Source organism: Chroicocephalus ridibundus, chromosome 5 (genome assembly GCF_963924245.1).
Source record: "Chroicocephalus ridibundus chromosome 5, bChrRid1.1, whole genome shotgun sequence".
NCBI classification, from domain to species: Eukaryota; Metazoa; Chordata; class Aves; order Charadriiformes; family Laridae; genus Chroicocephalus; species Chroicocephalus ridibundus.
The window spans coordinates 78,629,905-78,653,101 of record NC_086288.1 but is presented as its reverse complement, the minus strand read 5'-3'; the positions used below and the strand labels follow the sequence as shown (position 1 = coordinate 78,653,101).

General features: G+C 40.9%; 1 protein-coding gene across 25 annotated transcripts in view; it reads left to right on the top strand.

Annotated features, from left to right (window-relative positions):
• The window catches only part of TENM3 (teneurin transmembrane protein 3), a 1,409,904-nt gene that overhangs the window by 1,225,330 nt on the left and 161,377 nt on the right, over positions 1–23,197 (top strand). For 14 of the 25 annotated variants that reach the window (XM_063335478.1, XM_063335480.1, XM_063335491.1 and 11 more), the window contains one exon: positions 8,127–8,336. The exons of the other annotated variants lie outside the window; for them this stretch is intronic. In XM_063335478.1, the coding sequence (XP_063191548.1) occupies positions 8,127–8,336 (210 nt within the window). The remainder of the gene's footprint in view (positions 1–8,126; positions 8,337–23,197) is intronic. 25 annotated transcript variants of the gene reach the window in all.

Here is a 23,197-nt window from a genome sequence, read left to right as displayed (position 1 = left end):
GCTATCCTCCCTACACCAACTACAGTGTATGCCAGCAGCTCCATTTGTGATGCTCGGTTCCATTTCTGGAAATGCAAAAAAAAAAAAAAAAAACAAAAAAAAACAACAAACCAAAAAAAACCCAGAACCACTGGTGGTTTTTTTTCCCTGGTTTTTGCTTGTGTCTGTGGTGGGTTTGTGGTTCAGGTGTTTTTAATGTGGAAATCCTGGCAGGTTCTTGAGAAAGGGCTGTGTTCTGTCTACAGCACTGTGTGATGCTGATTTATGTTTGGTGACCAGGGTGATGGGAGGTACCAGGGAGTGGAGCCATAGGATGAGGGGTAAGAGTGTTAAACGGAAGGAAGGGAGATTTAAATAAGGTATTAGGAAGAAATTCTTTCCCGTGAGGCGGTGGCCCAGGTTGCCCAGAGAAGCTGTGGCTGCCCCATCCCTGGAGGGGTTCAAGGCCAGCTTGGACGGGGCTTGGAGCAACCTGGGCTGGTGGGAGGTGTCCCTGCCCAGGGCAGGGGGGTGGACTAGGTGGTCTTTAAGGTCCCTTCCAACTCGAACCATTCTGGGATTCTAATAAGGAGTGGAGAGAACTGGCTGTGTGTCCTCTCCACTCAGGAGACATCTCCTGCCCTCTCCCACCCCCGTGAAGTGGTCAGTGGAGCAGTAAGCCCAGGCAGATGAGCCTGGTTTGGGCTCATCAGGCAGAAGTCGTTAGCCACAAATGGGTGCCTTTTGCGCGGCATCAGTACGCAGCTTTGTATATGACCATGCACCTATGTCATTTGGCTGGATCCGAGCAGGCACCAGCTCAGTGGCTGGGCCACGCAGGGTCCAGATGGGGACCCCAGGAGCTCCCTCCCCTGGTTGACCTTGGAGACCTCCTGGTCACCATGTTCCAGGTGCTGGGGCTTGTGAGGTGGTTGCAAGAGGTAGTGGCTTGGGCAGAACTGTGAGCGTGCGGCTTGTACAGCAGAGTCGGTGGCTGAGCTGGTGGCTCCTTGTCCTGGCTGCGCTGGATGAGGCTCTCATCACAAAGCAGAGGAGCTTGAATCCCAGCAGATGCTCTAAATGGAGAGGTGGCATTTTTGTGTGAGAACTTTTACATCTCAAGTGGAGAGATGAGTTAATCGAAACATTTTGCAATCTGGTGTTGATTTCATCAGCTTGCTTCTGTCCAAAACCCCCACCCCCCACAAAAAAAAAGCAGAATTAGGCATCTTTTTTCTAAAAATATGGAGGCCTATCACTTAAAATGATTTTCTGAGTGGAGTGAGGATTTTCAGTCTTCTGGAAATAGCTCTCTGTTCTTCTTCCAACACTTTGTGTGCCCACTCTTAATTAATACTGGGGGACATGAAGTGGTAAGTTCAGTTGAGTTGAGCAGAACAGCTCCTGAAAATCAAACCTGGATGCTAGAGATGCTTGAGTTTTTAGTTGGGCTCATGAACTTTCTGCCTAGCTGAGTGGAACTTTGCTCTGCACCTGGCTCTTATGTTACAAGGTAATTCCTTTTGAAAATAATAATAATAAAAAATAAAAAGGTAGTGAGAGCAATGCGCTTCAGTTAGGATAAGCTGTCGGTTAAGGCTCAGATTCTGCAATTTCTTTACAGACAAAACTCCCATTTAAAGCGAAAATGAGCACTGCCTTAACTCAGGATTGAAGAAGGAGCCGTTGTGATCATGCAGTCTGACCCCTGCAAGAACAGGGCACTCCTTTTCATTTAGCAATCTGCTGAGCAGCAGCTGTTAAATTTCTGAAACCACCAAAATGCCTCAAAGTACTGTTTGCTTCAGAAATAAGCATCAGTTCTAATGCATAACCATTTTTCTTAAGAAATCTTTCTCGTTTTCGGAAGACAATTACAAGCTTTATATTACAGACTGTGATTATTATACCACGCTTCCGAGAAGAAGGAGGAAAAAAAAAATAACAGTATTTCAGGGCAGCATTTCTCTTGCTTTCTAATGGATTACTTTTGTTTTCAAATCAATGTCCTCTGATTATAGTCTTGTAAAGTTTCAGCTTTCACAGTCTACAGAAGCAGTTGCAACTTTGTGAGTTAAAATACACGTCAAGATAATGCACCTGTTTTGTTTAGAAGGCATAACTTTTCAAGGAAATCTAGGAAAAGTAGACGTGATTTGTATTTAAGATTTGCATCTGAGCTGTAGTCACAGTTCATCAGCACTCAGAGGGATTTGAAACTTGGAAAATCCGCTTCCCAGTTCAGGGGTAAAAGGGTCGTTATCCTCTATGCATACAAACAAAGCAAAACAAAACCAATTAAATGGAAAGCCCACCGTAGATTGCAGGCATCATTTTTATGTATTTGAAAGCATTTTCTTTTAAAAGAATTCTTGGCACATAGTTCTTCTCACTGGAATGTTTTTTACTATAGATGGATTTATACACTCTTATTTATGTACGTGTCTATGTGCTTGTGTATATATTTGAAAGACCGTCTATGCATGTATTTCCTTGGGGAGATCTTCACAGTAGCTACAATGGTCGACTCTGGTATAAGTAGATAAAAAGAACTGTGTTGGTTATAAATAATCGTTCTTTGTGTGCTATGCCACAACACTTTTCAGTAGGTCTATTTGCATGTAGAGTTTTAATTAAGAGATAACTGTCACTGCAGGTTGACTGCAGAAGGCTGCAGCATCCAGCAGAGAGATAAATGCCAATGCCAAGTCATACAGGTTGGAGAGCATACAGGGAGTCCATAATAAAAAAAATGGGTTTACAATTAAAACTCACTTATTACTAACTTACTGTGTTACGCGAAGAGGTCCAAAATCAGGTTGCTTAGGGTTGTACGTACCAGGTGGGGTGTTATCTGGGGGCTTTTTGGGGTCAATCTGCATGCCACACATTGGAAATTGAAAGTTGGATGCGATCGGAAAGCTTGGTAGGGAGGGTGTAGGTGCCCTATTTAACAAGAGTGTGTTACAGCTTTCGGCGCGCTGGGAAGTCCTAGAACAGATTGCAAAGATTCATCTCAGCTTGATTCAGAAGGGCTCTAAGTGTCCTTCTGCCTGTTTGAAAGTGGTTTGCTTTCTAATTAATTTAGCCAGAAGACACGTTATTTCTGACCTTCACAAACCACTGCCTGTCTGATCCCAGTTTTAAAAGATCCCATTATCTGTCGTATTAAAAAAAAAAAAAAAAAAAAAAAAAGGCAACCTGTCTCTTCCTGTTGTGAGGAGCAAAGTACAAAATGGAGAGAGATATATATATATAGCTACTGTTAGCAAGCCGTTATATGTATAACATATTTTTCCACAGTATGTGGTATGTTTTGGGGTTTATATGACATAATAGTGCCATTTAAAATAAGGTGAAATCTTCATTTCTATGAAGCCACCAGCAAAAATCCCATTAATTTAAGTAAAGAAAAGAGGTATCTACCTTGCAATCTGTAATTTAATAGCATTTTCTTACTGACATTGAAGTCAGTAGGTACTCTTTACCACTAACTTCAAAATAAGACTCTCCCCCTCTGTCTTTGAGATGCAGATAGAGGAGTTTTCTTCTTCAGTCCCAGTGACAAGGGCTGCCAAGCCCGTGAGAGGAAAAACGCGCTGTTCTGCCGTAGCTAAACAGCCAGACAGAGCTGTTTCCTCTTGTATTGCCTTAAGCAGCCGTCAGAACTTGTATGTAAGAGTTAGGGGTAGGATTTGCGCATCCCGATTGAGATGAAAATAATGGCCCTTCACGTTTTTATTGTGAAATGACTTGTGCAAAGGACGGAACTCGCAATGCAACATAGGCAAAGTGAATCAATAATGCTGGGTGGTGGGAACTAGTCTAGATATATGAACAGAAGTTCAGCGTTAAAGACATTCATGAAGCAACAAAGACTTCCCTGAACTAAAACACGATCTTAAGAATGTGTAGGTTTATAATTACAAAAGAAAATAAACAAGGGTTTTTCTTTCTTGTTGGTATCATATTGCCAGCAAAATGCCTGAATCTGTTTGAGGAGTTTTTGTAAGCGCGTGTATTTTAGGGCCCTGCAGAGACTTTCTGGGTCATCTCTTCCACCCCGCCCACCCTGCAACAGCAGGAGATCATTACTCCTGCTTCTCTTCCATCCTACTTTTTCTCCTAAATGCCACGTTCCAAAAGTGTCCGATACTATTTTCTCTAAAATACATCTGGTGAAGATGCAGCGTGGAATTCATCTGCGCACCCATTGGTGTTGAAGCAAAGTGCTTCTTAGGCACGCGATGACAGATAAAAGATGAAATCTGAGTAGTTGTTGGATTCGTTCTTCATAAGACGATATAAATAAGCTGGCGTGCTGCTAACGGCGGTTGTTTAAGGGAAGGGGTGTAGGTGAGCGGTAGAGGACGGTGAGCTGTGGGCTGTGGCCGAGTGGAAGCGTCCCCGTGGGGAAGGCTGCGGGGCTGAGGGCACAGCCCTGCCCCACACTGCCCTGACCCCCCCTCGCTTCCCTGCTGGTACCCACCGCAAATTCCCAGAGGAATTGCCTTCCCTAAGCAAGCCTTAGACTTAAACTTCAGCTTCGATATACTTCGTATGGGAAGTCCCACGCATCCCTATGCCTTCCGTTATTACTAGTCCACTGATGACGGTTTTCCCCATTGTTAATTTGCTATCTTTTTGGTGGGTTACACGTATCATACTTGTCCCTTTCAGCTTTTCTATATGTGACATCAGCTCCGCTTCCAACATTTATTTTTTTTAATACCGTCTTTTAGATCAGCGCTGATCTTTGCACAGAAGAGTACAATTTTTTTAACGTAATTACCTTGTACGTATGTATTTAATGTATCCATTATTAGCTCAGGTGTATTTCTTTGTTAATGTTCTTACAACCAATTTTCTTTGGGTTTTACTTTCTTTGGGGACTCATATTATATCCTTAGCAAATTTATTCGCATCTCCACATGCTGCTATATTGAGTCTATTCCTGATGGAGTTTGCCTATATTTGCTGCAAATCTCTTTTTCATATTTGTGTGAGATAGTGGTTTTGTTTTGGGGTTTTTTTTTGGAAGTACGTAAGGTAATTGAAAGTCGTGTATTTTCGATTATGAAAATCCCAACAAGTTAAAGTGCGTGTATCCTCATAACTAACCAAAAAGATGAGATTTAAGTACTCTTAAGCGCAGTATACTTTCTCATGAAAAATAGCTTACTATCTTATATCGAAGTCACATAGTAAAACCAGAAACATTTGCTTTTTTAAAGTATGGGCAAGAAAGTCAAAGCAGAACAACAGAAATTTTTGCTAGATGTATACCAAAAGAAGCAGAGCAGGGGGAGGAAAAAAATCAATATTTGTATTTTTGTGGTTTTCCTTAGAATGAAATATTCTTTGCATCATCGTGTGCCTCCAAGCTGTATTGAAAAAGTGTTATAATCAATATAACTGGGTTTTGTCATACTTAATGATTTTTGTGATTTTACTTAATGATTTTTGTGATTTATAAACGTGTTTGTTAACGCTTCAATAAGAGATATCACCAAGTATTTTTAAATGCCTTTCATTCCATGTTAAAGAAAAAAAAAAAATGGAGAGGAATGTGCACATCATTTACGATCCCTCTTGCCTAGCGTGTTAAGTATTTTTTTTTCTTAACATGTAGCTTATTCTATAAATGGCAGTGTAGATAGCTATCTGTCTTTTCACTTGGAATCAAAGAGGAACTTACTGCAGAAATCTGCCAGCGCTGGATGAAGTTGTACAGAAATCCGCGGCCCAGCTGGTTGGCCCAGGAATTGGCTGGTATTATAACCGGCTCCCTTTTCGCTGCAGACCATGTAACTTTGTGACAAGAAAGACCTGCCTGCCAGAATTAGGCTTATTTATAAAAATCAAATCACTGAAGTTGCGTGGCCCGTGCCTGACACACGGGGGTTTGCGCACCCAGGGGCTCGGTAACCCGGAGCACCCGAGGGACGCTCTCCCCGGGGGGCTGCTCATCGGTGCAGTGCAGTGTCAACGAGCCACGTAGCGCTGAGACAATTAATAAATTTGGATAAATGAGGGGATTTACAAAATAATTAAGGGACCTTGGACGTGACACGTTTTCAGGCAACAGGATGTTTTGTGTGATTTCGGTTTGTGTAATCAAGGCTTTGTTGTGTAGGGAAGTGAATGGGTGTAAACTGAGAAGGAGCGAGGAAGCGTACTGAGAACTGTGGTGTGCGTAAGCTCCGTAGGTATTACGGAGACGCTGATTTGCTTCAGTCTGTATACATCTGGAACTCATTACTCTAGCTCTCCTCTCTAGGCAGAGAAGTCCAAAGCAAGTAAAGGAGACTTGTTCCAAGCCAAAAAAAAAAAAAAATCATAGAGCTAATTTATCCTTGAAAAAACCCACTGTTAACTATTATTGGAATTATTCAAAAAATGAAATATAATGGCTAACTAAATTGGTTTGGGTACATCATAAATAATGCATTAAATACTCCATCAAGAAATAACCACAAATCCAGGTTACTGAAGCAAGCAGTGGGAAAAACCGAAGTGTAGCAAGAAAATCTGGTGGCACTTTATCTCAAACTTGAAAATGTGCCCATTCCCGACTTCCACATTCCCAGGTTGAGCCCTGTAAAATGTCGTTCCCCCACCCTTGTTATTTCCCTGGCTATAAACCTTGGGTTTCACACAGGAGTTACTTCGGTAATAGTAAGTGCTTGCTTTCCTTCCAGAACCAAACCTGAGTCTTAAAATTGGTAATAATATATATTGTGCTGTTTGCTACAAGAAGAGATGAATGACGCCTGAAAGAATTCAGCCAAGAGTTTGTGGTGAGGCTGTCCCGGGTTTCTTTCCAGGGAAACCAATTGGTTAGGACTTAGCAACATGTTTTAGAGATCTTTAAGATATTATGTGATGGGATAAACTGAATATGAAAGAAAAAAAAAAAATTTAAAAATCATTGTGATTCTATCAGTGTACAAGGGAGATGGTGAGAAGGTAATTCAAGCTATTGGTGCCAATAGGATTTATTGTATTAAACTTAAACATAACATTGAGAGGTGCTGCACCTCTCCAGCATAACTGTACTACTGAGTACCATAAAAACAAATCATTATATGATGGGAAAAAACCCTCTTTTCCTTTAATTTAAATTTAGATTCATAGTTATGAATGGTATCTGTGCAGGTTAATCTATTTTATATTTTTTTTACCATAAAGTCGGTAATAAAGCCACTTCATTTTCTGGTACGATTCCCCACCTACAGGCAGCATAATACTGTATTCAAAAGTAGTGCAGCAGTCGTACTCTCACAGAGGGAGATCTGTGCTGACTAAATACTGTAAAGAACCGATATATTCACAGGGTAAATTAGGTAACTCTTTCTCTGCCGCTTATGGGGTTTACCTATTGTTTCCTTGAAGGACTAAAATGCATTGTTATGATATCCTAAAGCTTTATTTAAATCTGTCTTTCTCCACGATGTCTTTATGGTACTTCCAAGACGTAGAAATGGGATGTAGTCATTGTGTATGCGTGTTTTAAAAGAACTTGTGCAGGTGGACTCGAGTTTGACAGGTGAAACATTTTAATGGGTTTTAAATAGTACGTGTATCTCAGAAACGCTGCTAAAACCTTAAATTCCTGTCAGAATAACTCATATGGTAGACATTTAGGGCTGTGAGTTTCCCTGTATATGTGAGGTTGGAAAACTCTTCCTGTTTCTTAGCTTATCTGAATTATTTTCTTCCATAAGTAGGTTTTAGACAGGAGCGTCCCACTGACAGAAGCAGCCCTATACTTGGCCATATATTTCAGTACTTTTGTTCTGCTTAAAGGCTTGAAAAAAAGAAAATACTGTCTTTTCCAAATGGTTGTACAACAATTATTTCACTTCAGTTAACGCCTGTTCCTCTGTCATTCTGTGCTGCAGAGACATTGGAATTCCAGGTAGCAATAGACACCATCCGTTGAAACAGCGAGTCGTGGCATTGGGTTATGTTTTCTAAAGCACTTAAACCAGTTTATTACATGCAATTGTCATATTTTCTTTGTCCGTCCCTTTTTATTGTTTGAAGTAGACTACTAGTCTTTCGGCGATGCAAAAAATAAATGATTTGTTGTTCATGTGATATCTCGACCCATATTTTAAATTTTCTTTTATTTTTTTTCATAGGTCCTCCCATGCCATCCTCCTCATCTAGTCCATCAGTTACTGAACATTTACACTCCCCTCCTCCATCACCCAATCTCCATGACAACCAGAGGTGGTTATTAAGTAATAATGCCAGCCAGCCAGTTCAGGACTCTGATACAGATGAGGACTATACTGCCAGCTCATATCTAGTACAGACCGGTACTCTTTCAGTGTCTGTCCCAGGTCATGGTAAGAAGAGGACGCTTTGTCCATAGTTTGACTACCCTTTTATTTTCCATCCTCTTACATGCCTAACAAAAATTAAAGAGAACAAAATGACTTTGTATTTTACACTGATTTTCCTTTAAATGTCGCTAATGATGTTTCTACTTTACTGTAGGATAACCCAGAGTAGGAAGTAACTTTTAATACAAAAAAGCTCATTTACATTATTTTAAAAGGCAATACTTATATGAAGCAATAGCCATTAATGATTTATTATGTAATGTAATTTGTAGCGAGTGACTCGCCTTTAGTTGAACTTTTTAAAGAGCAAGCCGAAGTTGGTTAAACTGTCATGATGCTTAGCTTCAGAATGATGTAAAAGTCATCTGTTACTACCTTATCAAGTTCAGCAGGTTCCAGCTGTTTCTTGAGTCTCCCTGGGGCACGAGAATGGGATTTGTACGTTACTGGATAGGGCAGTCTGGCTTGAGGGAAGCGATCTAGAGGAAGAGAGCTGTGTGGTGAGAGAAGGCAGCGGTGGCTCCTGAGATGTATGTTTCCATGTTTCTCGTCCTCCCAACAAGTATGAGTAACCAACAGGAGTGACGTACTTGAAACAGCAGCGCCCACTTATGCATCTTTAGACTTTAACTTTAAAAAAAATAGCCACAGGGTTCCGTTTTTGTTGTATGATTTAACAGATTTTCTTGGGGGTAGGCAGACTGGAAGATAATTTAATTCACAGCCTTTCCCCAGTAGATCAGCAAAGCTTGGAACAAGCCTCTTCATTTTCTAACCATTTCTGTCTTTCGTAAAGAACTCTCCTACAGATGAACCACTAGAGGGGGTTTGGAGAAATATTTTCGTACAGATTACACATCAGTTGGTTGGAAGAATGATTTTGCAGAGCAAAACCACTGGCTTTGAGCTTCTCTTCCCGGCTTTGAGCTTCTCTTCCCAGCTTTGAGTGAAACTTTGGCATGGTGTCTAAAAGGCCAGTCTGCTAAGAGCAGTTGTGTATGTGAATTTGACACCTTTTCTCTTCTTTCTTTTTTTCTTTTTTTTTTTTTTTTTTTTTCCATGTTAGGGGCTTGGATTAAGATCTTTAAAATTAACAATGATAACTTTATTTTTGTGTTTTCAACTTGCTCAATATTTAATCTGTGAAGAACTCCAAAACAAAAAAAAAAACGGTAATGCATTGTCATAATCAGGGTATGTTATGAAGATGTCTCCTTTCCTGTATGTCTAGGAACATGAAATCTGTTAGCAAATATATGCGTTATCCAGAAGGTAGCCTGGTTTAGTTCAATAAGTCAATACATTTAGATTGCTGTTTCCACCAGCCCTTCCCCTACAAATGAAAAATGCAAAAGCAAGAGAAAGCTGCTAAAAATTTTGAATAGTTGGGATGAACTCCTTATACCTCCTAGCCTCATAGGAAGCTAATAAGCGTTCATCGTTCCTCTAGGTTTTAGCATTTTGCTGCTTCTGAAATCTTCAACAGATGCTTGCCAGTCTGAGTTTACCAGCCTTGAGGAATATTCCTTAACCCCATTCACCCCAGACTGGCCAAAATAATTTCAGCTGCTCCCATGGCAAGTCAAGTCTTGGCCTTTTGGCAGGAAAAAATAAGTGGTTTTTTGATAACAAGGAGGGCAGAAGTTAACACCATGGTGTATGTTGAGAGTTGTTCTTGGTAAGACTTTTGCTAAGCAGAAAGGGAACCCAGCATACTCTGTAAATCCATGTTCCTTTTCCCCTCCCCTCTCTCTTCCCGCTGTGCTCCCGTCTCCTCTGTCTGCAGATGTCTGAGATTCCCCCCTCAGTGTATATGTGCCATACAAGTGCTTGAGCTCCTGCTTCCCGCTGTCAAAGTATTAAATCAATGATATATATACACTCATAATCTAGCAGTGCTGGCGGTCATATCATACGGCTAATGATCTTTCTCTCTCTCCACAAGATTAGACTTGTTTTCAGAAGTGCTTCGACTTGCTAACAACAGATACTGTATTTGTGATTGTCATAATTGAAGTGGGGTTTGTTTTGCTTTTCTATGGACAAGGAGAAGTCCCTAGGTGTTCTGGTGGTGGGCTTCCATCCCTGCAGTCAGCTGCAGGAGCAGGGTGTGCGTTACTTGAAGAAAGGATGTTTTTATCCAGCACATACATGAGTACAGCTTGGAATAGCTACTTGATTTGCTTGTGGTTGGTTTCTCGTATCTTATGCTGTTGGCCTATTGATGGGGAAAAAATACGTTCCTTGTAAAACGGGCAATAGCAGAATTTAATAGTTAAGCTAATAATTTCTAAGTCAGCTACAGCTTTCTTCTACTTGATGATTTGCATTGTTGTGTGGCTTTTTTACCAGTGTGTGGATCTCCAAATCTACCCTAGAAAGTAAATATCACTTAATCATGGCCTTTGGTACAGTCTTATTTGAGTATTGGATTTTCTTTAGTTAAAATGATAAGGAATACAGCGTGTGTAGCACTTTCACAGGAGGAAGGGTTGGTTTTTTTTTTCACCCGTTGTCTTTTAATTCATCCAGATGCAAAAGAAGCTTTCCGTTCTATCTAAGGTTAACGGGTGCGAAATAACTCCAGTGCCGTATTCTGGATGACTTCTGTCCAGTGTTCATTTTGGCAGGGGCTGGGGGATCACTTTTGAAGCATTTAGGACGAAAAAGGTACTGACCAAAAATAATAATATTATTGAACTGGTTTCAATTATATTGACTTCATGTGAACAGCAAGTTAAATTACCCTTTCTTTAGTCTATGCAAACATCTGTTTGTTTTACTTTAGTCTGAGTTCATTTGATCAGTGTAGTTTATTTGATGAACTCCCTCAAAATTTAAAGGATCTGATTATGTATTTAGAATGATATTAATCTAAGCCTTTGGGTTTGATTAGTTTGTTTTGTTGACCGACGGGAATTAGCTTTCATTTGAGGAATTAGCTAAAAGAGAAATGAGAATTACTAAAATCCGTTATCAAATACTTACCATATGAGAAGAATCTTCATGGAGGTATTGCTAGTAGCTTTAAAAATTCAGATCCAGTGAGGACTGTGTGGACCGTGTCCTGGGATTCATTTCATTTCTCTAAAAGCAGTGTGTTAATAGGTTGTTGATTCAGGAGGAGATAAATTTTCAGACCATCAGTCATAACAGTGTTCCTTTACATAGCACCTCCAATTTATTCTGCTTGTTGTTCCTCTTCTCCGCGGCGCAGCTCTGTTCCAGCAGTCAGCCTATTTGTCTACTGATTTCAGAACAATTTACTAGTTTTATTGTTTTTAGAAAGAAGACCAAACTGGTTCATAAGAAACGGGGGCATCGGAATATGTCTGCAGGGAAGAGGAACAGTTTAAGCGAGAGGGAGAGGGAGCGAGGAGGAGAGGACTCATGAATGTGACTGAGGTGGAGATGTTTTCTTTGTGCAGTAAAATCTGCTTATAAACAATAGAAGTCATGTAAAGTCTGTATTTAAGCATCTTGATAAGCTTCTTAATCTTTTCCTGATAAAAATTAGAAATTAGTCAGAGTTTGGAGGGGAATTACTGGAATTGGTAGTAGCTTATCTTTCAAGACAGGCAGGTATTATAATGAGAAATACAGTGCTAAATTCTTAGGTTAAGCAGAGACTATGAAGAAAAATACAGTTAAAAGTTAATGCTTAGTATTGACAATGGAGGTGAAGAGTCTGAATTAGAAATTCAGATTTGAGGATTTTTACGCCCTAAATTGGAAACATTATGGCAGAACCATCAAATGCAAAATAGAGAAAGATGTCTTTCAGAGCAGCCTTTTTACAGGGTATTGGAACATTTAAGTTGTACAAAGTTCTCGGGTTTCTTAATAACAGTTTGTGATGATAGTTCATCTGACGGGAAGATCTGTAAAAAAATTCATTATAATATAAAATGGTTTTCAATTCTTCTTGATCAAGGATGTACCAGGTGGTGCACAATAAATAAGATTCTGTTCCCGCCACGTGTGAGTTGCAGATTGATGGGCTTTTCAGTTCAAAATGGCTAAACTTTCCTGCAAAGAGAAAGAATTTGGAAATCTAGAGCACAACTCTGAATTTTAATTTATGAAAGAGGAAAAATAATCCAGTAAGGCTGGTTGAATGGTAACATACAAGAACTCTTCATGTTCAGAGGTCTCATTGTAGGACATCTCGCTCGACAGACACCAAATCTGAGGACTTTAGTTCATGGTGACTTATTAGAATTTGATGGGAGAGCTTATACAAGAGTATCTCTCGTACAGAAATGATTATTGTTTTATCATACCACAATGTCAAGAAGCCAAAGTCAGAACCTTCTGCTTTTGTACAAGCACCTGAAAGAACACAGGCTAAATGCTCAAGAGTGGCAGCAGTAATGACCAGATGCAACACACGTGCAAAGCAGAGGTGTGAATGTTACTAGGTGGTTGGTTTTGTATTAAAACTCACATATTCCCTTCAACTGTCACGTTTTTTCTGCCTGGGTATCTCAATTAACGTATACCCACTGCAAGTAAGCAATCTGACATTTCCTTTTATCCCCGCTTCTGCCTTTTCCTTCCCATCGGAAGCCTGAAATGGAAGTGTGAATGGAAGCCCACCCAAGGATTTGTGTCAAAAGTTAGTGGAAGAGGCGAGTGATTTGAAGGTATCTTCCTCCATTGCAGCTCTGGCACATGCTCCTGGGAGGGCAGGAAGAGAACAACGTGGTTTCCCCCTTCAAACCCCACTGGCTTGTGAGAAGATTGGAAATAACCTGGAAATATTGAGAAGACCCACGGCAAATTAAGTCAGTCCTAGCCCATATCTTGGAATTACCTCATGTAACCTTCTGGCAGCCCCACTTTAGTGCCTACAAACACTCCCCAGCCCTTATTCCATCCCTGCTTTGCCATAGTTATTCCACAAGGGAAACTTCGTGTGCTGCTGAACTAGAACTTGACAGACAGGCTGTTTTGTTCTGATTATTGGGGAACAAAAGGAGGGCGGGTGGGAAATGCTAGGGGATAAGGAAATGCAAACATGATGGCATGAGATTGAATGCTTAAAAGCTGTTTGGGCTTTTTTGGATGAAGTGTAAATTTGCTTTTTTTCTCTCCGTCATTCTGAGAACTGGCAATCCACCTGAATTCCCTGGAAACTCTGTGGGTATCCGCACGCCTTATTTTCATTGTTGTCTTACACATTGTCTAATGAGATTTTTTTTTTTCTCTCTTATCTCATAATTCATGGTAAATTAAGTTTTGTCATTGTTATATCAGTATATACAATTTGTCTTCAGGTCTGACGCTGGTCCTAAGACGCGTTGCTTGAAAAATGATTTTAGACCTGCTTGGTTTGAAATAGTCTGTGACAATAAATTAAGAATAATAGATCAAACTAGGAGGAGTTGTGTTGGGGAACGTCATGGGGATATGCTATAATCTTGGTTTTATTTAACATTGTCATTAGTTATATGGACAAAGGACTAAAAATGGCACTAATAAAATTTCCTAATGATACTAAATAGTGAGAGTTCTGAGTGCCAACTGGGGACAAAATGTTAATAGAAAAGGACGAGAAAAGATCATTAATTGTACGGCCAGAAACTAATAAAGTGAAATTAGAACTGAAAAATGTGAGCTGGTCTGAGATGCAGAATATTCAGAGGAAAATCTGAGGAGAAATGGTGGTAGAGAATTTTAATCAGACATAAATCTGCAACATGGTCTGACTGACAAGTGTAGTTTGAGCTGGATTTAAAAATACGTCCACAAAGAGGGAATCGTAGACCTAGCATCAATGGAATGTAAGTTTTGAATTTGGGCCTCTTGCTTTTTCAAGGTTCCCGTCGAATAATATTATTACTTCTAGAATTATTGCTATTTATTCTACAGTTCAGATGTATTTGGATGAAAACATATAGGAGGTTAGAGGTATTAATATATGGGAATAGGTAAGAGAATGAAACTTTGACTCAGTACATAGCCTAAACGCTAATTAAGTTCCGACAAAGGGAAAGCGATAACCCAAGATGGAACCGCGCATGTTGTGTACCGTGTAGAGATACAATGAAAAGCAATAGGATGAAAATAAGAAAAGGAAACATTGGGCACGTTATCAGGAGAAACTAGCTAACAGTGAACTGTATTAAGATATCTAAGCCTATCCCAAGGGAGGTGACAGAACCTCTGTCACTTTGTAACATGAAATTAAAATAAATAAAAACGTCAGTCATACTTCTGAGAACGAACCTACGTTCACTTAGCAGGAGGTGGACTGAGGGAACCTCCTGGAGCTTTCCTAGTAATACTTGTGCGCGTTTCAAGTCAGGTAAACACGAGCTTGTAGTTAACAACAGAGATTATCGTTCTAATAGATGCTGAGTGTGTTTCATTAGCGGTGTGCACGTTGCAATGACTGTCTGCTTAAATGTCGTAGAAAACTACGGTTTGTCCGGTAGCCCAGACCTGGAGTCTACACCTTCTACCATAAATCATTTGCAAAACAGATGCTTTCCCGATCCCACTTGCTGGACCATTTTATATCCTGCAAAATTATAAAATAAGGCTGCCTGTTCTCAATGAAAGCTGCCGGTGTCTTCTGGGCATGTGCGTACTCAATATTTTGTAAGCAAAAATGTTTGATACCCATAAATTCGAAATGCCCGTGATGCTGAGCAGAGGTATTTGGCGGGCTTTCTCTAAATATAGAGAAAGTTCATGCTATAAAAACACATGCTGACGTTTTTTCTGAGGCCAGGGATGGTTACATTTCAAGCCCTGTGCAGCCACGCTTGCAGGCTTCATCACTTACAGGCAGAAATCAGCGACTGCAGGAAGGCCAATATCCTCTAGGTACAGATCGACAAATTTATCTCTTCCACGTGCCTGGGGCAAATATAGTTGCTTTAAAAACTTAAAAATTATGTCTTGAATGCTAGCCAATTTATTTTCGATCCCTTTTTGATAGTTGATTTCAATTTCAGGAATCCGTCTTTTTATCCTCTTCCTTTGGTTTTGAAGCCAGCCTTCTGTCAACATTGTTCCCTTAATGTACAAAAATGTACATTTGTTCAGTTTAATTAAGCATTCAGCCTGTTTGCCAAGAGCAAATTACAGTTCCCCAATCTCACCCTCACCCCTCCAAAATCAAATTTTGCAAAGTGGTGGGCAATTAGTTCTCATGTCTGATTGTTGTAAGTCATGTTTTTTCCCTTAAAGATTTTTGTAGTTTTCGATCTCTGTTACTTAATGGAAGAGCCAAGACCAATTATTTCTCCTCAGATTGTGGCCTTTGTAGCCTTCAAAGAACAGTCTCCCCCACACCTCCTGTATCATTAGCTGCAAAATATCTTTCCAAAGATGATTTCGGCCTCTTCACAAATCAAAGGATTCAGAGTGACAAATTATCCGTCTTATACTCGAATGCATGCCAGATGGGACAACCTGCCAACTGTGTATCCTACTGCGGATATGATCTGATGTAGAGACGTTTCCTCCCCTCCTCCCTTCCCCATCAAAAAATTGTGCAAGTTAAGAAAATCTGTGAGGAGAAATTGATTCTGAAATACAGTGAAATATAAAAGCAGAATATAGCTTTATCGAAGGAAGGAAGCTGCATCCAAATGTCAGATCACTTAAACTGAACAAACATGTACCTGACAGTAGAGATGAAGATGAGACTCAAAACTGCATCCCTTCCCTGCTTCCCAGTGCTTGCGCACACGTCGTTCCCTTTGAGTCGCTTGACTGCAGAGCAGACATTCCTAATTGCAAGATAAGGAGCTTGAATTTAAACCCTCTTGCAGTTTGTTCGGGGAAGAACCCCGAAGTCACCATGAGGAACGAGGATGTACTGCTCTTGTGGGGAACAGGAAGCTCTAACAAATTTATGGTAGAAGTTAATTTGTAATACGGAAGGTAAAAGGAGAAGGAAACAGTTACAGAGTTTATTTCCACTATCAAGTACAAAGTTGAGGCCTTTATCTAGTTGCTGCTTAGGCTGACTTCCAGAGGTACAAGCGGTGTGCAAGTGCCCGGCAAATAACTTGTGTGAGGTCAGGGTCAGACGCAAGTGTCTCTCATCGTCGCCGTAAACTCTGTTATTGATGATCTTTCATTATTTTAGTTCAGGGAAACGTCTAGTATTTTCAACTTTGTGCCACGATACAAAAGCCTTATTTAGGGAGAGAGCACCAAAGATCTTACACATGATCCCATTTGTTCATCACCCAGTTTTCCTTACAGTTTTACAAGCCTTTCTTATCAACTCAAATGCTCACCGAGCCTTGATAGCTTTGAGAATACAGAAGTTCTTCCGGTAACACAGAATGAGTTAAGGTTGTGAGGTTTTGGTAAAATCTTGATTTTTTTTTTTTTAATTATTTTTTAAAAATCTTGTAGTTTCATAGTCTTTAGGCTGCTATTGGTTGGGGTTTGTTTTTCTAAAGAAAAAAAAAAAGTCACGTGTTTTTCCCAGCTGTGAAAGCTTGGTCAGTCATTTAATTTTTTGTTTGTTTTAGCTGAATTATTTTGTGTAGTCATGGTCATTGTAAGGAGCTGGTGCTTTGGAGAGCACCACATCTTTACCAGCTTGGAAGAAAACGTATCAATTTATTAAGGATACCATGTACTATCCAGTCCTACTGATTGTGGAAAAGTTTCTTCCTTCATCTGGGACTGAGTCTTTAGTCGCTGTTGAAGAAAAAGAGCTGTGCAAATACATAAAATACCTAATTTATTCCTTAGTTCTGTGGAACACTGATTGCTAGGGCCTGATTTTGTGCTTCTGAGGAAAGCCCGGTTGCTGTTGGATGAAATGGAAGTTAATACAGGAGTCCAGTCATTGTAATGCAACTGCAACACAAGTTTTCTTCTATAGCGTGTAGCAAAAAAAATAGAGCATTTGACAAAAATAATAAAAAAATCTCTTTTTTCTCCTCGTTGGCTTTTGGCTTCCACTTGAACTCCATTCTGGCTTGCTGTAGGTTGGAGGACGATGTTTTTAGTGCTTTAAATATGCTGCTCACTGGAAGCAAACAGGACTCTCGCAAATTCTGCTGGCAGATGCTTGTCGCAGTCTTTCATAGGAGAAATACTGAGGATTTTGCACTTGAGTCACTAAGCAAGAAATGAGTAGATGTGCACTGGGTGATTGTGAAAACAGAGCTTATCTCAAAGTTGAAGAGTAAAAGGCTAACCATTTGGCACCCTTAATTTAACATCCTTTATCTTTTTAAATATTATCAATGATTTTAAAAGTGTCAGGGCTGTGCTTAAAGCATAATTTCTCTGCTTTTCTACATTATACACAAAAGGCTTCTCCATTTAGTATCTTTCTGTGTCTGGACGTGGCATTGACATGAATTTCTTTGTCACTCCCCCATTAGGAGCAGGCAGGAGTGGTAACCCTACTTTTTAAGGATGCAGAGATCTGACTAGAAGGCACATCAGCCTTCCTCTCTCATGCGAGGCCAAGGATTCCTATTGTCAGATGCAGTGGGCATGAAAGCAGCAATTTTACAGCACAAAAACTCCAATAACATTTCCTGCGGTTGGCTGCCATCGCAATGCACCCAGGCACCGCTCGGTCGGGGTTGCTTAAGCACCAGCTCCCCTCGGCCTTCTGCCAGCCGGCGCGCTCCGAAGGAGACAAGTCCTTTAAGGAGAAAGAGTTTCCCTCGGAACTTGCTGTGGGGTAAACAGACCGTTCAGGCATAGTTTTATTGCATTACATACTCGGCTATGCATACTGGAATGTAGCAAAGTAATTGGGAGAATTATTTTAGTCGTTAGAATTCTTAGGTATGAGATACGTTCTCTGAGCCAGGAGGAGAAAAAAAAATATACCTAAGGATGTTTCTGTCTACTAAGCTGCTGATCATTTATTACAAAGGACTAAAAATATTCTCTCCGTGGGAGTTCTGTATGTTTACACTGGTATCCCTGCTACGGTTACAGAAAACTGAATTAATTTGCCTCTTTATTGCTATTCTTCTCTTGAAGATAAATCCCATAACAGTTAGCGGCAAGTTACAGTGTAAAGGAGCAGTTCTGTGCATGTAACAGGATACTTTTTGTTGTCGTAAAAAAACCCGGCTCAATTTGGAAATACTCTAAGTGCAGAGTACTTGCAAATTAAAAGGAAGTCAGTTACCGTAAATTCCGCCATCAGTCCGGCTCATCTTTGCATTGATACCTACTCTGTTTTGCAGCAATCAGCAGTAAGCTTAGCCCATCATTGCCGTAACCTGGAGACTCCAAATGAAATATCGTCTAAATATTATTTTCTTAAAGCTTGTTATTCTTTTCTTAAAGCTTTAATTTAACACTGCAGTACCTATTCAAACAGCATATAAGGGAATTTATTTGTACAAAAACATATGTTATGATTGCTGAATATAGAGAAGGCTGACTTGGCTATCGCTGAGTACAAAGTGTCGGCTGCTGCTCTTTGAATCTTTCAGTTCCTTCATAAAGCTTCGAAGAAGGGTAAAGCTTTCCCTTGATTTTGTTGCTAGTAGTTGGTGTAAGGGGACTTGTTCTGTTCATTCTTAAACCTCCTCGGTGGTGTCCTACAGTGTGTTCAGGAAAGGTTTAAAATCCTGTCTGTGGCATTTCTTGAGTCTCTGGGTTACTCTCTGGTAGCTCGTCCTCTGTTGAGCGGTGAAAAGGCGAGGACAGGGGTGACCTTGCACCCCTCGCTCTGTGTCCAGCAGCATCAAAAATGCTTCGGAAAGGCAGTGAAGCACTTCTGATGAATTGCACTTTTCAGTCTTTGAATCTGCGCAGCAACTCCATCAGGTTTTTACAGCTGGACTCTTGCCGTAATTGCTGCTGGGATGAGATGCCCAACGTGGGGCTTTGGAGCTAAGTACTTACATTGTTTTACTGGCCAAAAGTATACGGCATAGTGGGAGCATCAGACTTCATGAAATTCACACTTGTGTATCTTCATGTTCTTCACCCGTTTCCAACATGCTGCTGGTTTGCCAGCAGGCACTCTAGATGGGGGTGATAAAAACGGAAAAGCTGAAAGATGGAGTTTCTTAAAGCAGCCGTATGTTAGTAAAGAAGTTGCTTGTGATTATGATGTGCGATAAGTCTCCAAAGATCTGGTTTTCATTAACTGACTTTAAAGTAATTTTTACTGGTACTGAAAAATTAGATAGAAGCACTTCACCATCTTAATCTTCTTGACATCAGAATGTAAAATAATGCTCAGATAAAAGGTATACACTGATAGAAACAATAATTGGTCCCCTGTAAGCTTCAATTTCCAAGTCCTTTAGATCTCACCTGTCTCCAGGTATGCATCATCTTTGGCATATTTACCTGGCTAATTCAAAGATTATACTTCTTTCTCAAGTCTTTATAATGCATTTTTCAAGAGATACAATATAAAGTTGTTACTTATGCCCTGTAATGTATAGTTCTCAAAATTCACTGCAGTATTTTTCTCCAGATGCCCTTCCTCATCTATTTCCTCAAGGCCTTTTATCAGTGGCTTGTAATATTGAATATTTTTCTGTTTGTTTATGGTTTTGTATGAATAACTCGAAATAATTGGCATCAGAATGCTCCACAGCATCACATGTGGATCTCTTCCTCGCTCAAGTTGGATTATTTCTTATTTTAATCTAGTCTCCCGTTTAAAAGTCTTTGTTGCTTCCCCTAATTGTCGTGAATTCTGGCTACTGTGTGCCTAAGCCAGTAAACCCCAAGGCAGAGAGGGAGGATGGGTTAGATATTTTTAAAACTCCTTTCTAGCTTCCAAAAAGCCTTCTAGAATAAACTGCTTTGCAAGCCTTGTGGGACAGGAGGCCCCGAGGGACATTCCTGGGCAGGGCGGAGGAATCAGCCAGTGTATTTGCATTGTTTGGAGCCTGAAAGGGAAATTCTTCCCTCCCCTACTACAGTTATTTATCCTGTTAGCTAGACATTAAAATGCAAAGTGGTGTAGAGAAAGACCAGCAGAATAACAGCGGAGTAAAACAGTGCAGCCTGCCCGGGTTTATCCAGTTGCTTTATCATTAGTAATACTCAGATCAAAAATTACATTAAATAAATTTATCTGGAAGTTCTTTTCATTCAGTCTTGAACTTTCGATGTAGCTTTGCTTCATTACCATATAATAATATTTTACGATCATGGCCACAACAGACCAGATGTTTTTTCTCCTTTGTGTGTGGAAAATCCCCTAAGAGAGTTAAAATGCAAGCTAGTAAAGAACAAAATGCTTAAACTTAAGCGTTTGAACCACACGCTTAAGAAGTCTCTAGAAGTAAGTAGCCTGTAGTACTGGTTCCTTCTAGGGGCAGCTTCCACATCCTTCCTGCATGCTTTAGCAATGTTGATGGTCTTGTCTGGTGTTCTGCCCCAGATTTAATCTGGTCTGTCATATCTCAAAGGAGCAGACAGAGACTCCGAATTTTGCACTTGGAATTTTAAACTAGCAGGTATTTGTGTATGTATTTTGGAGTGATGGACAGGATGCTGCTTCCATTAAAAGTTGAAGAAATTTGAAGGCAGAAAAAAAATCAAGGGAATGATTAAAAGATTGTTAGCTTTTATTGTGTGTACGGTTGGTAGTATGGAATTTTTCTCTGACATTGATCCAGAAATAATAAAATGTGATTACTAAATAGTCAATAATAAATGCACTAACCTTTCTTCTTACTGATGATGGTTAGTGACTCTCAATTTACACGAGTGCAAAGAAAGGCATAAATCCTGGCAGAATTAAGTTGTAGTTACTGCATCCTTATGTTTCTGGTTCCTCTTACTGTGCTCCCATGATTACAACAGAACTTAAAATGTATTTTAAAAAATGTGAAAAGAATACTCCCATGGTTACAGAGACTTCAACAAAGCCTTTGGGAAAAGCTCTTAAGAGTTATGAAGTATGGGAACCTCAGGTTTCGGTGCTCTCCCGCTGCCTCATCAGTGATGCTCTAGTTCTGTTTGGTTCACTGGGAGATCAGACGTTGAGTATCAAGGGAAAAAAATAGCAGGTCCAGTATTTCCACCACTCAAGAACTGCTGACATAAGTATCAGACAGCTTCTGTGCCATGAATTCTGCCTCCAAGAGCAAACCTCTGCTGCTGCTTTGTAGGGTAATAATCCTAAAATGGTGTGCTGGTTCCATTACACTGTCTCAATCTCTGGAGGGAATGAAGTTGCACTTTGCCATATCTGTATGCTAGTAGGGACCAGTGGATGGATCATGACTGGTGGATGAGAAGCTCAATATGAACCGGCAATGTGCGCTGGCAGTCCAGAAACCCCCCGCAGCCTGGGCTGCATCCCCAGCAGCATGGGCAGCAGGGCGAGGGGGGGGATTCTGCCCCTCTGCTCCGCTCTGGGGAGACCCCCCTGCAGTGCTGCCTCCAGCTCTGGGACCCTCAGCACAAGAAGGACACATGGACCTGTTGGTGCAGGTCCAGAGGAGGCCGCAAACGTGCTCAGAGGGCTGGAGCCCCTCTGCTGTGAGGACAGGCTGAGAGAGCTGGGGGGGGTTCAGCCTGGAGAAAAGGAGGCTCCAGGGAGACCTTCCAGCCCCTCCCAGTCCCTAGAGGGGGCCTATAGGAGAGATGGGGAGGGACTCTGGATCAGGGAGTGGAGCCATAGGACGAGGGGGAACGGTTTTACACTGGAAGAGGGGAGATTTTGCTTAGATATTAGGAAGAAATTCTTGGCTGTGAGGGTGGTGAGCCCCTGGCCCAGGTTGCCCAGAGAAGCTGTGGCTGCCCCATCCCTGGAGGGGTTCAAGGCCAGGTTGGACGGGGCTTGGAGCAACCTGGGCTGGTGGGAGGTGTCCCTGCCCAGGGCAGGGGGTTGGAACTGGGTGGTCTTTAAGGTCCCTTCCATCCCAAACCACTCTATGGTTCTATGACTATGACATCTGAGCGAAGCCAAGTGGTGGTGCATCAAAGCCTTTAATTGTGAACCCACAGAAGGCACTGGAATATTAGATCCCTTTTTCTTGGTGTATTCATTGTTTACTATAGTAGGAACGATGGTTTGCATTGCTGCATTACTGCTGTGGAGTGTCAGCAGGCATCGTAAGCGCGGTTCCCCCATGTGGAAAAGTAAAGGAAGGAATAATGGAGACTGCTCATCTGCCACTCCCTATCTATTTCTGGTGGTGTCAGATGTTGAGATCTCTTATGGAGAGGCAGGCCTGAATGCCCTAGACCACTAGTAGCATCTGCAACTGGTTAGGGGACAGTTTTTTCTGATACCCCCCCTCATCTTGGAAAAATAGGTAGGGAGATGTTCTTTCCGGGCTCTTCCTGAGCCTAACTGCTGGCATCCACCTTGAGGCAAAGCAGGGAAGAGGGAAGTGTAGATGAGAAAGCAGAGCTGGGCCTGGACTTAGCCTTGACCTCCAGCCCTGATGACTCATCTTTCTAATGCTCCTTAAGCAGTCAGAAGTGCTGAGGAATGCCGTAGAGTCACATGTAGGCTACAACACACGCAAATGGGCACGAGCCTTTCGCTCCCTGAAGTGATCTGTATGCACAGACGTGTTTTTTTTTTTTTTTTTTTGCCTTTTACTTCCCATTCTTCGGAGAGGTTTTCTTTTATTCTTGTGTTCCATCTTAGGTTTAATCCTTCTCATCCTTTAAGTGTGCTCTTTTAATTTCCTCCTTTCCCTCTTTTAGCCCCTTCTCCTTTGAAGGCTCCTTCTTATTGATTAAGTCGTTTAACCTTTATTAGACGATACCATGCCACTCCATCCCACTTCCTACTTTCCTTTTTATCCTTTTTCTCTCTTTTCCAATGGACTCTTTTCATATCATTCTCTCCTTGTTCAGGCTTCTTACCTCCCCTTCCTCATTCCCTTTGTTGTTCCCTCCATGGGACAGGTATACCTCATGAA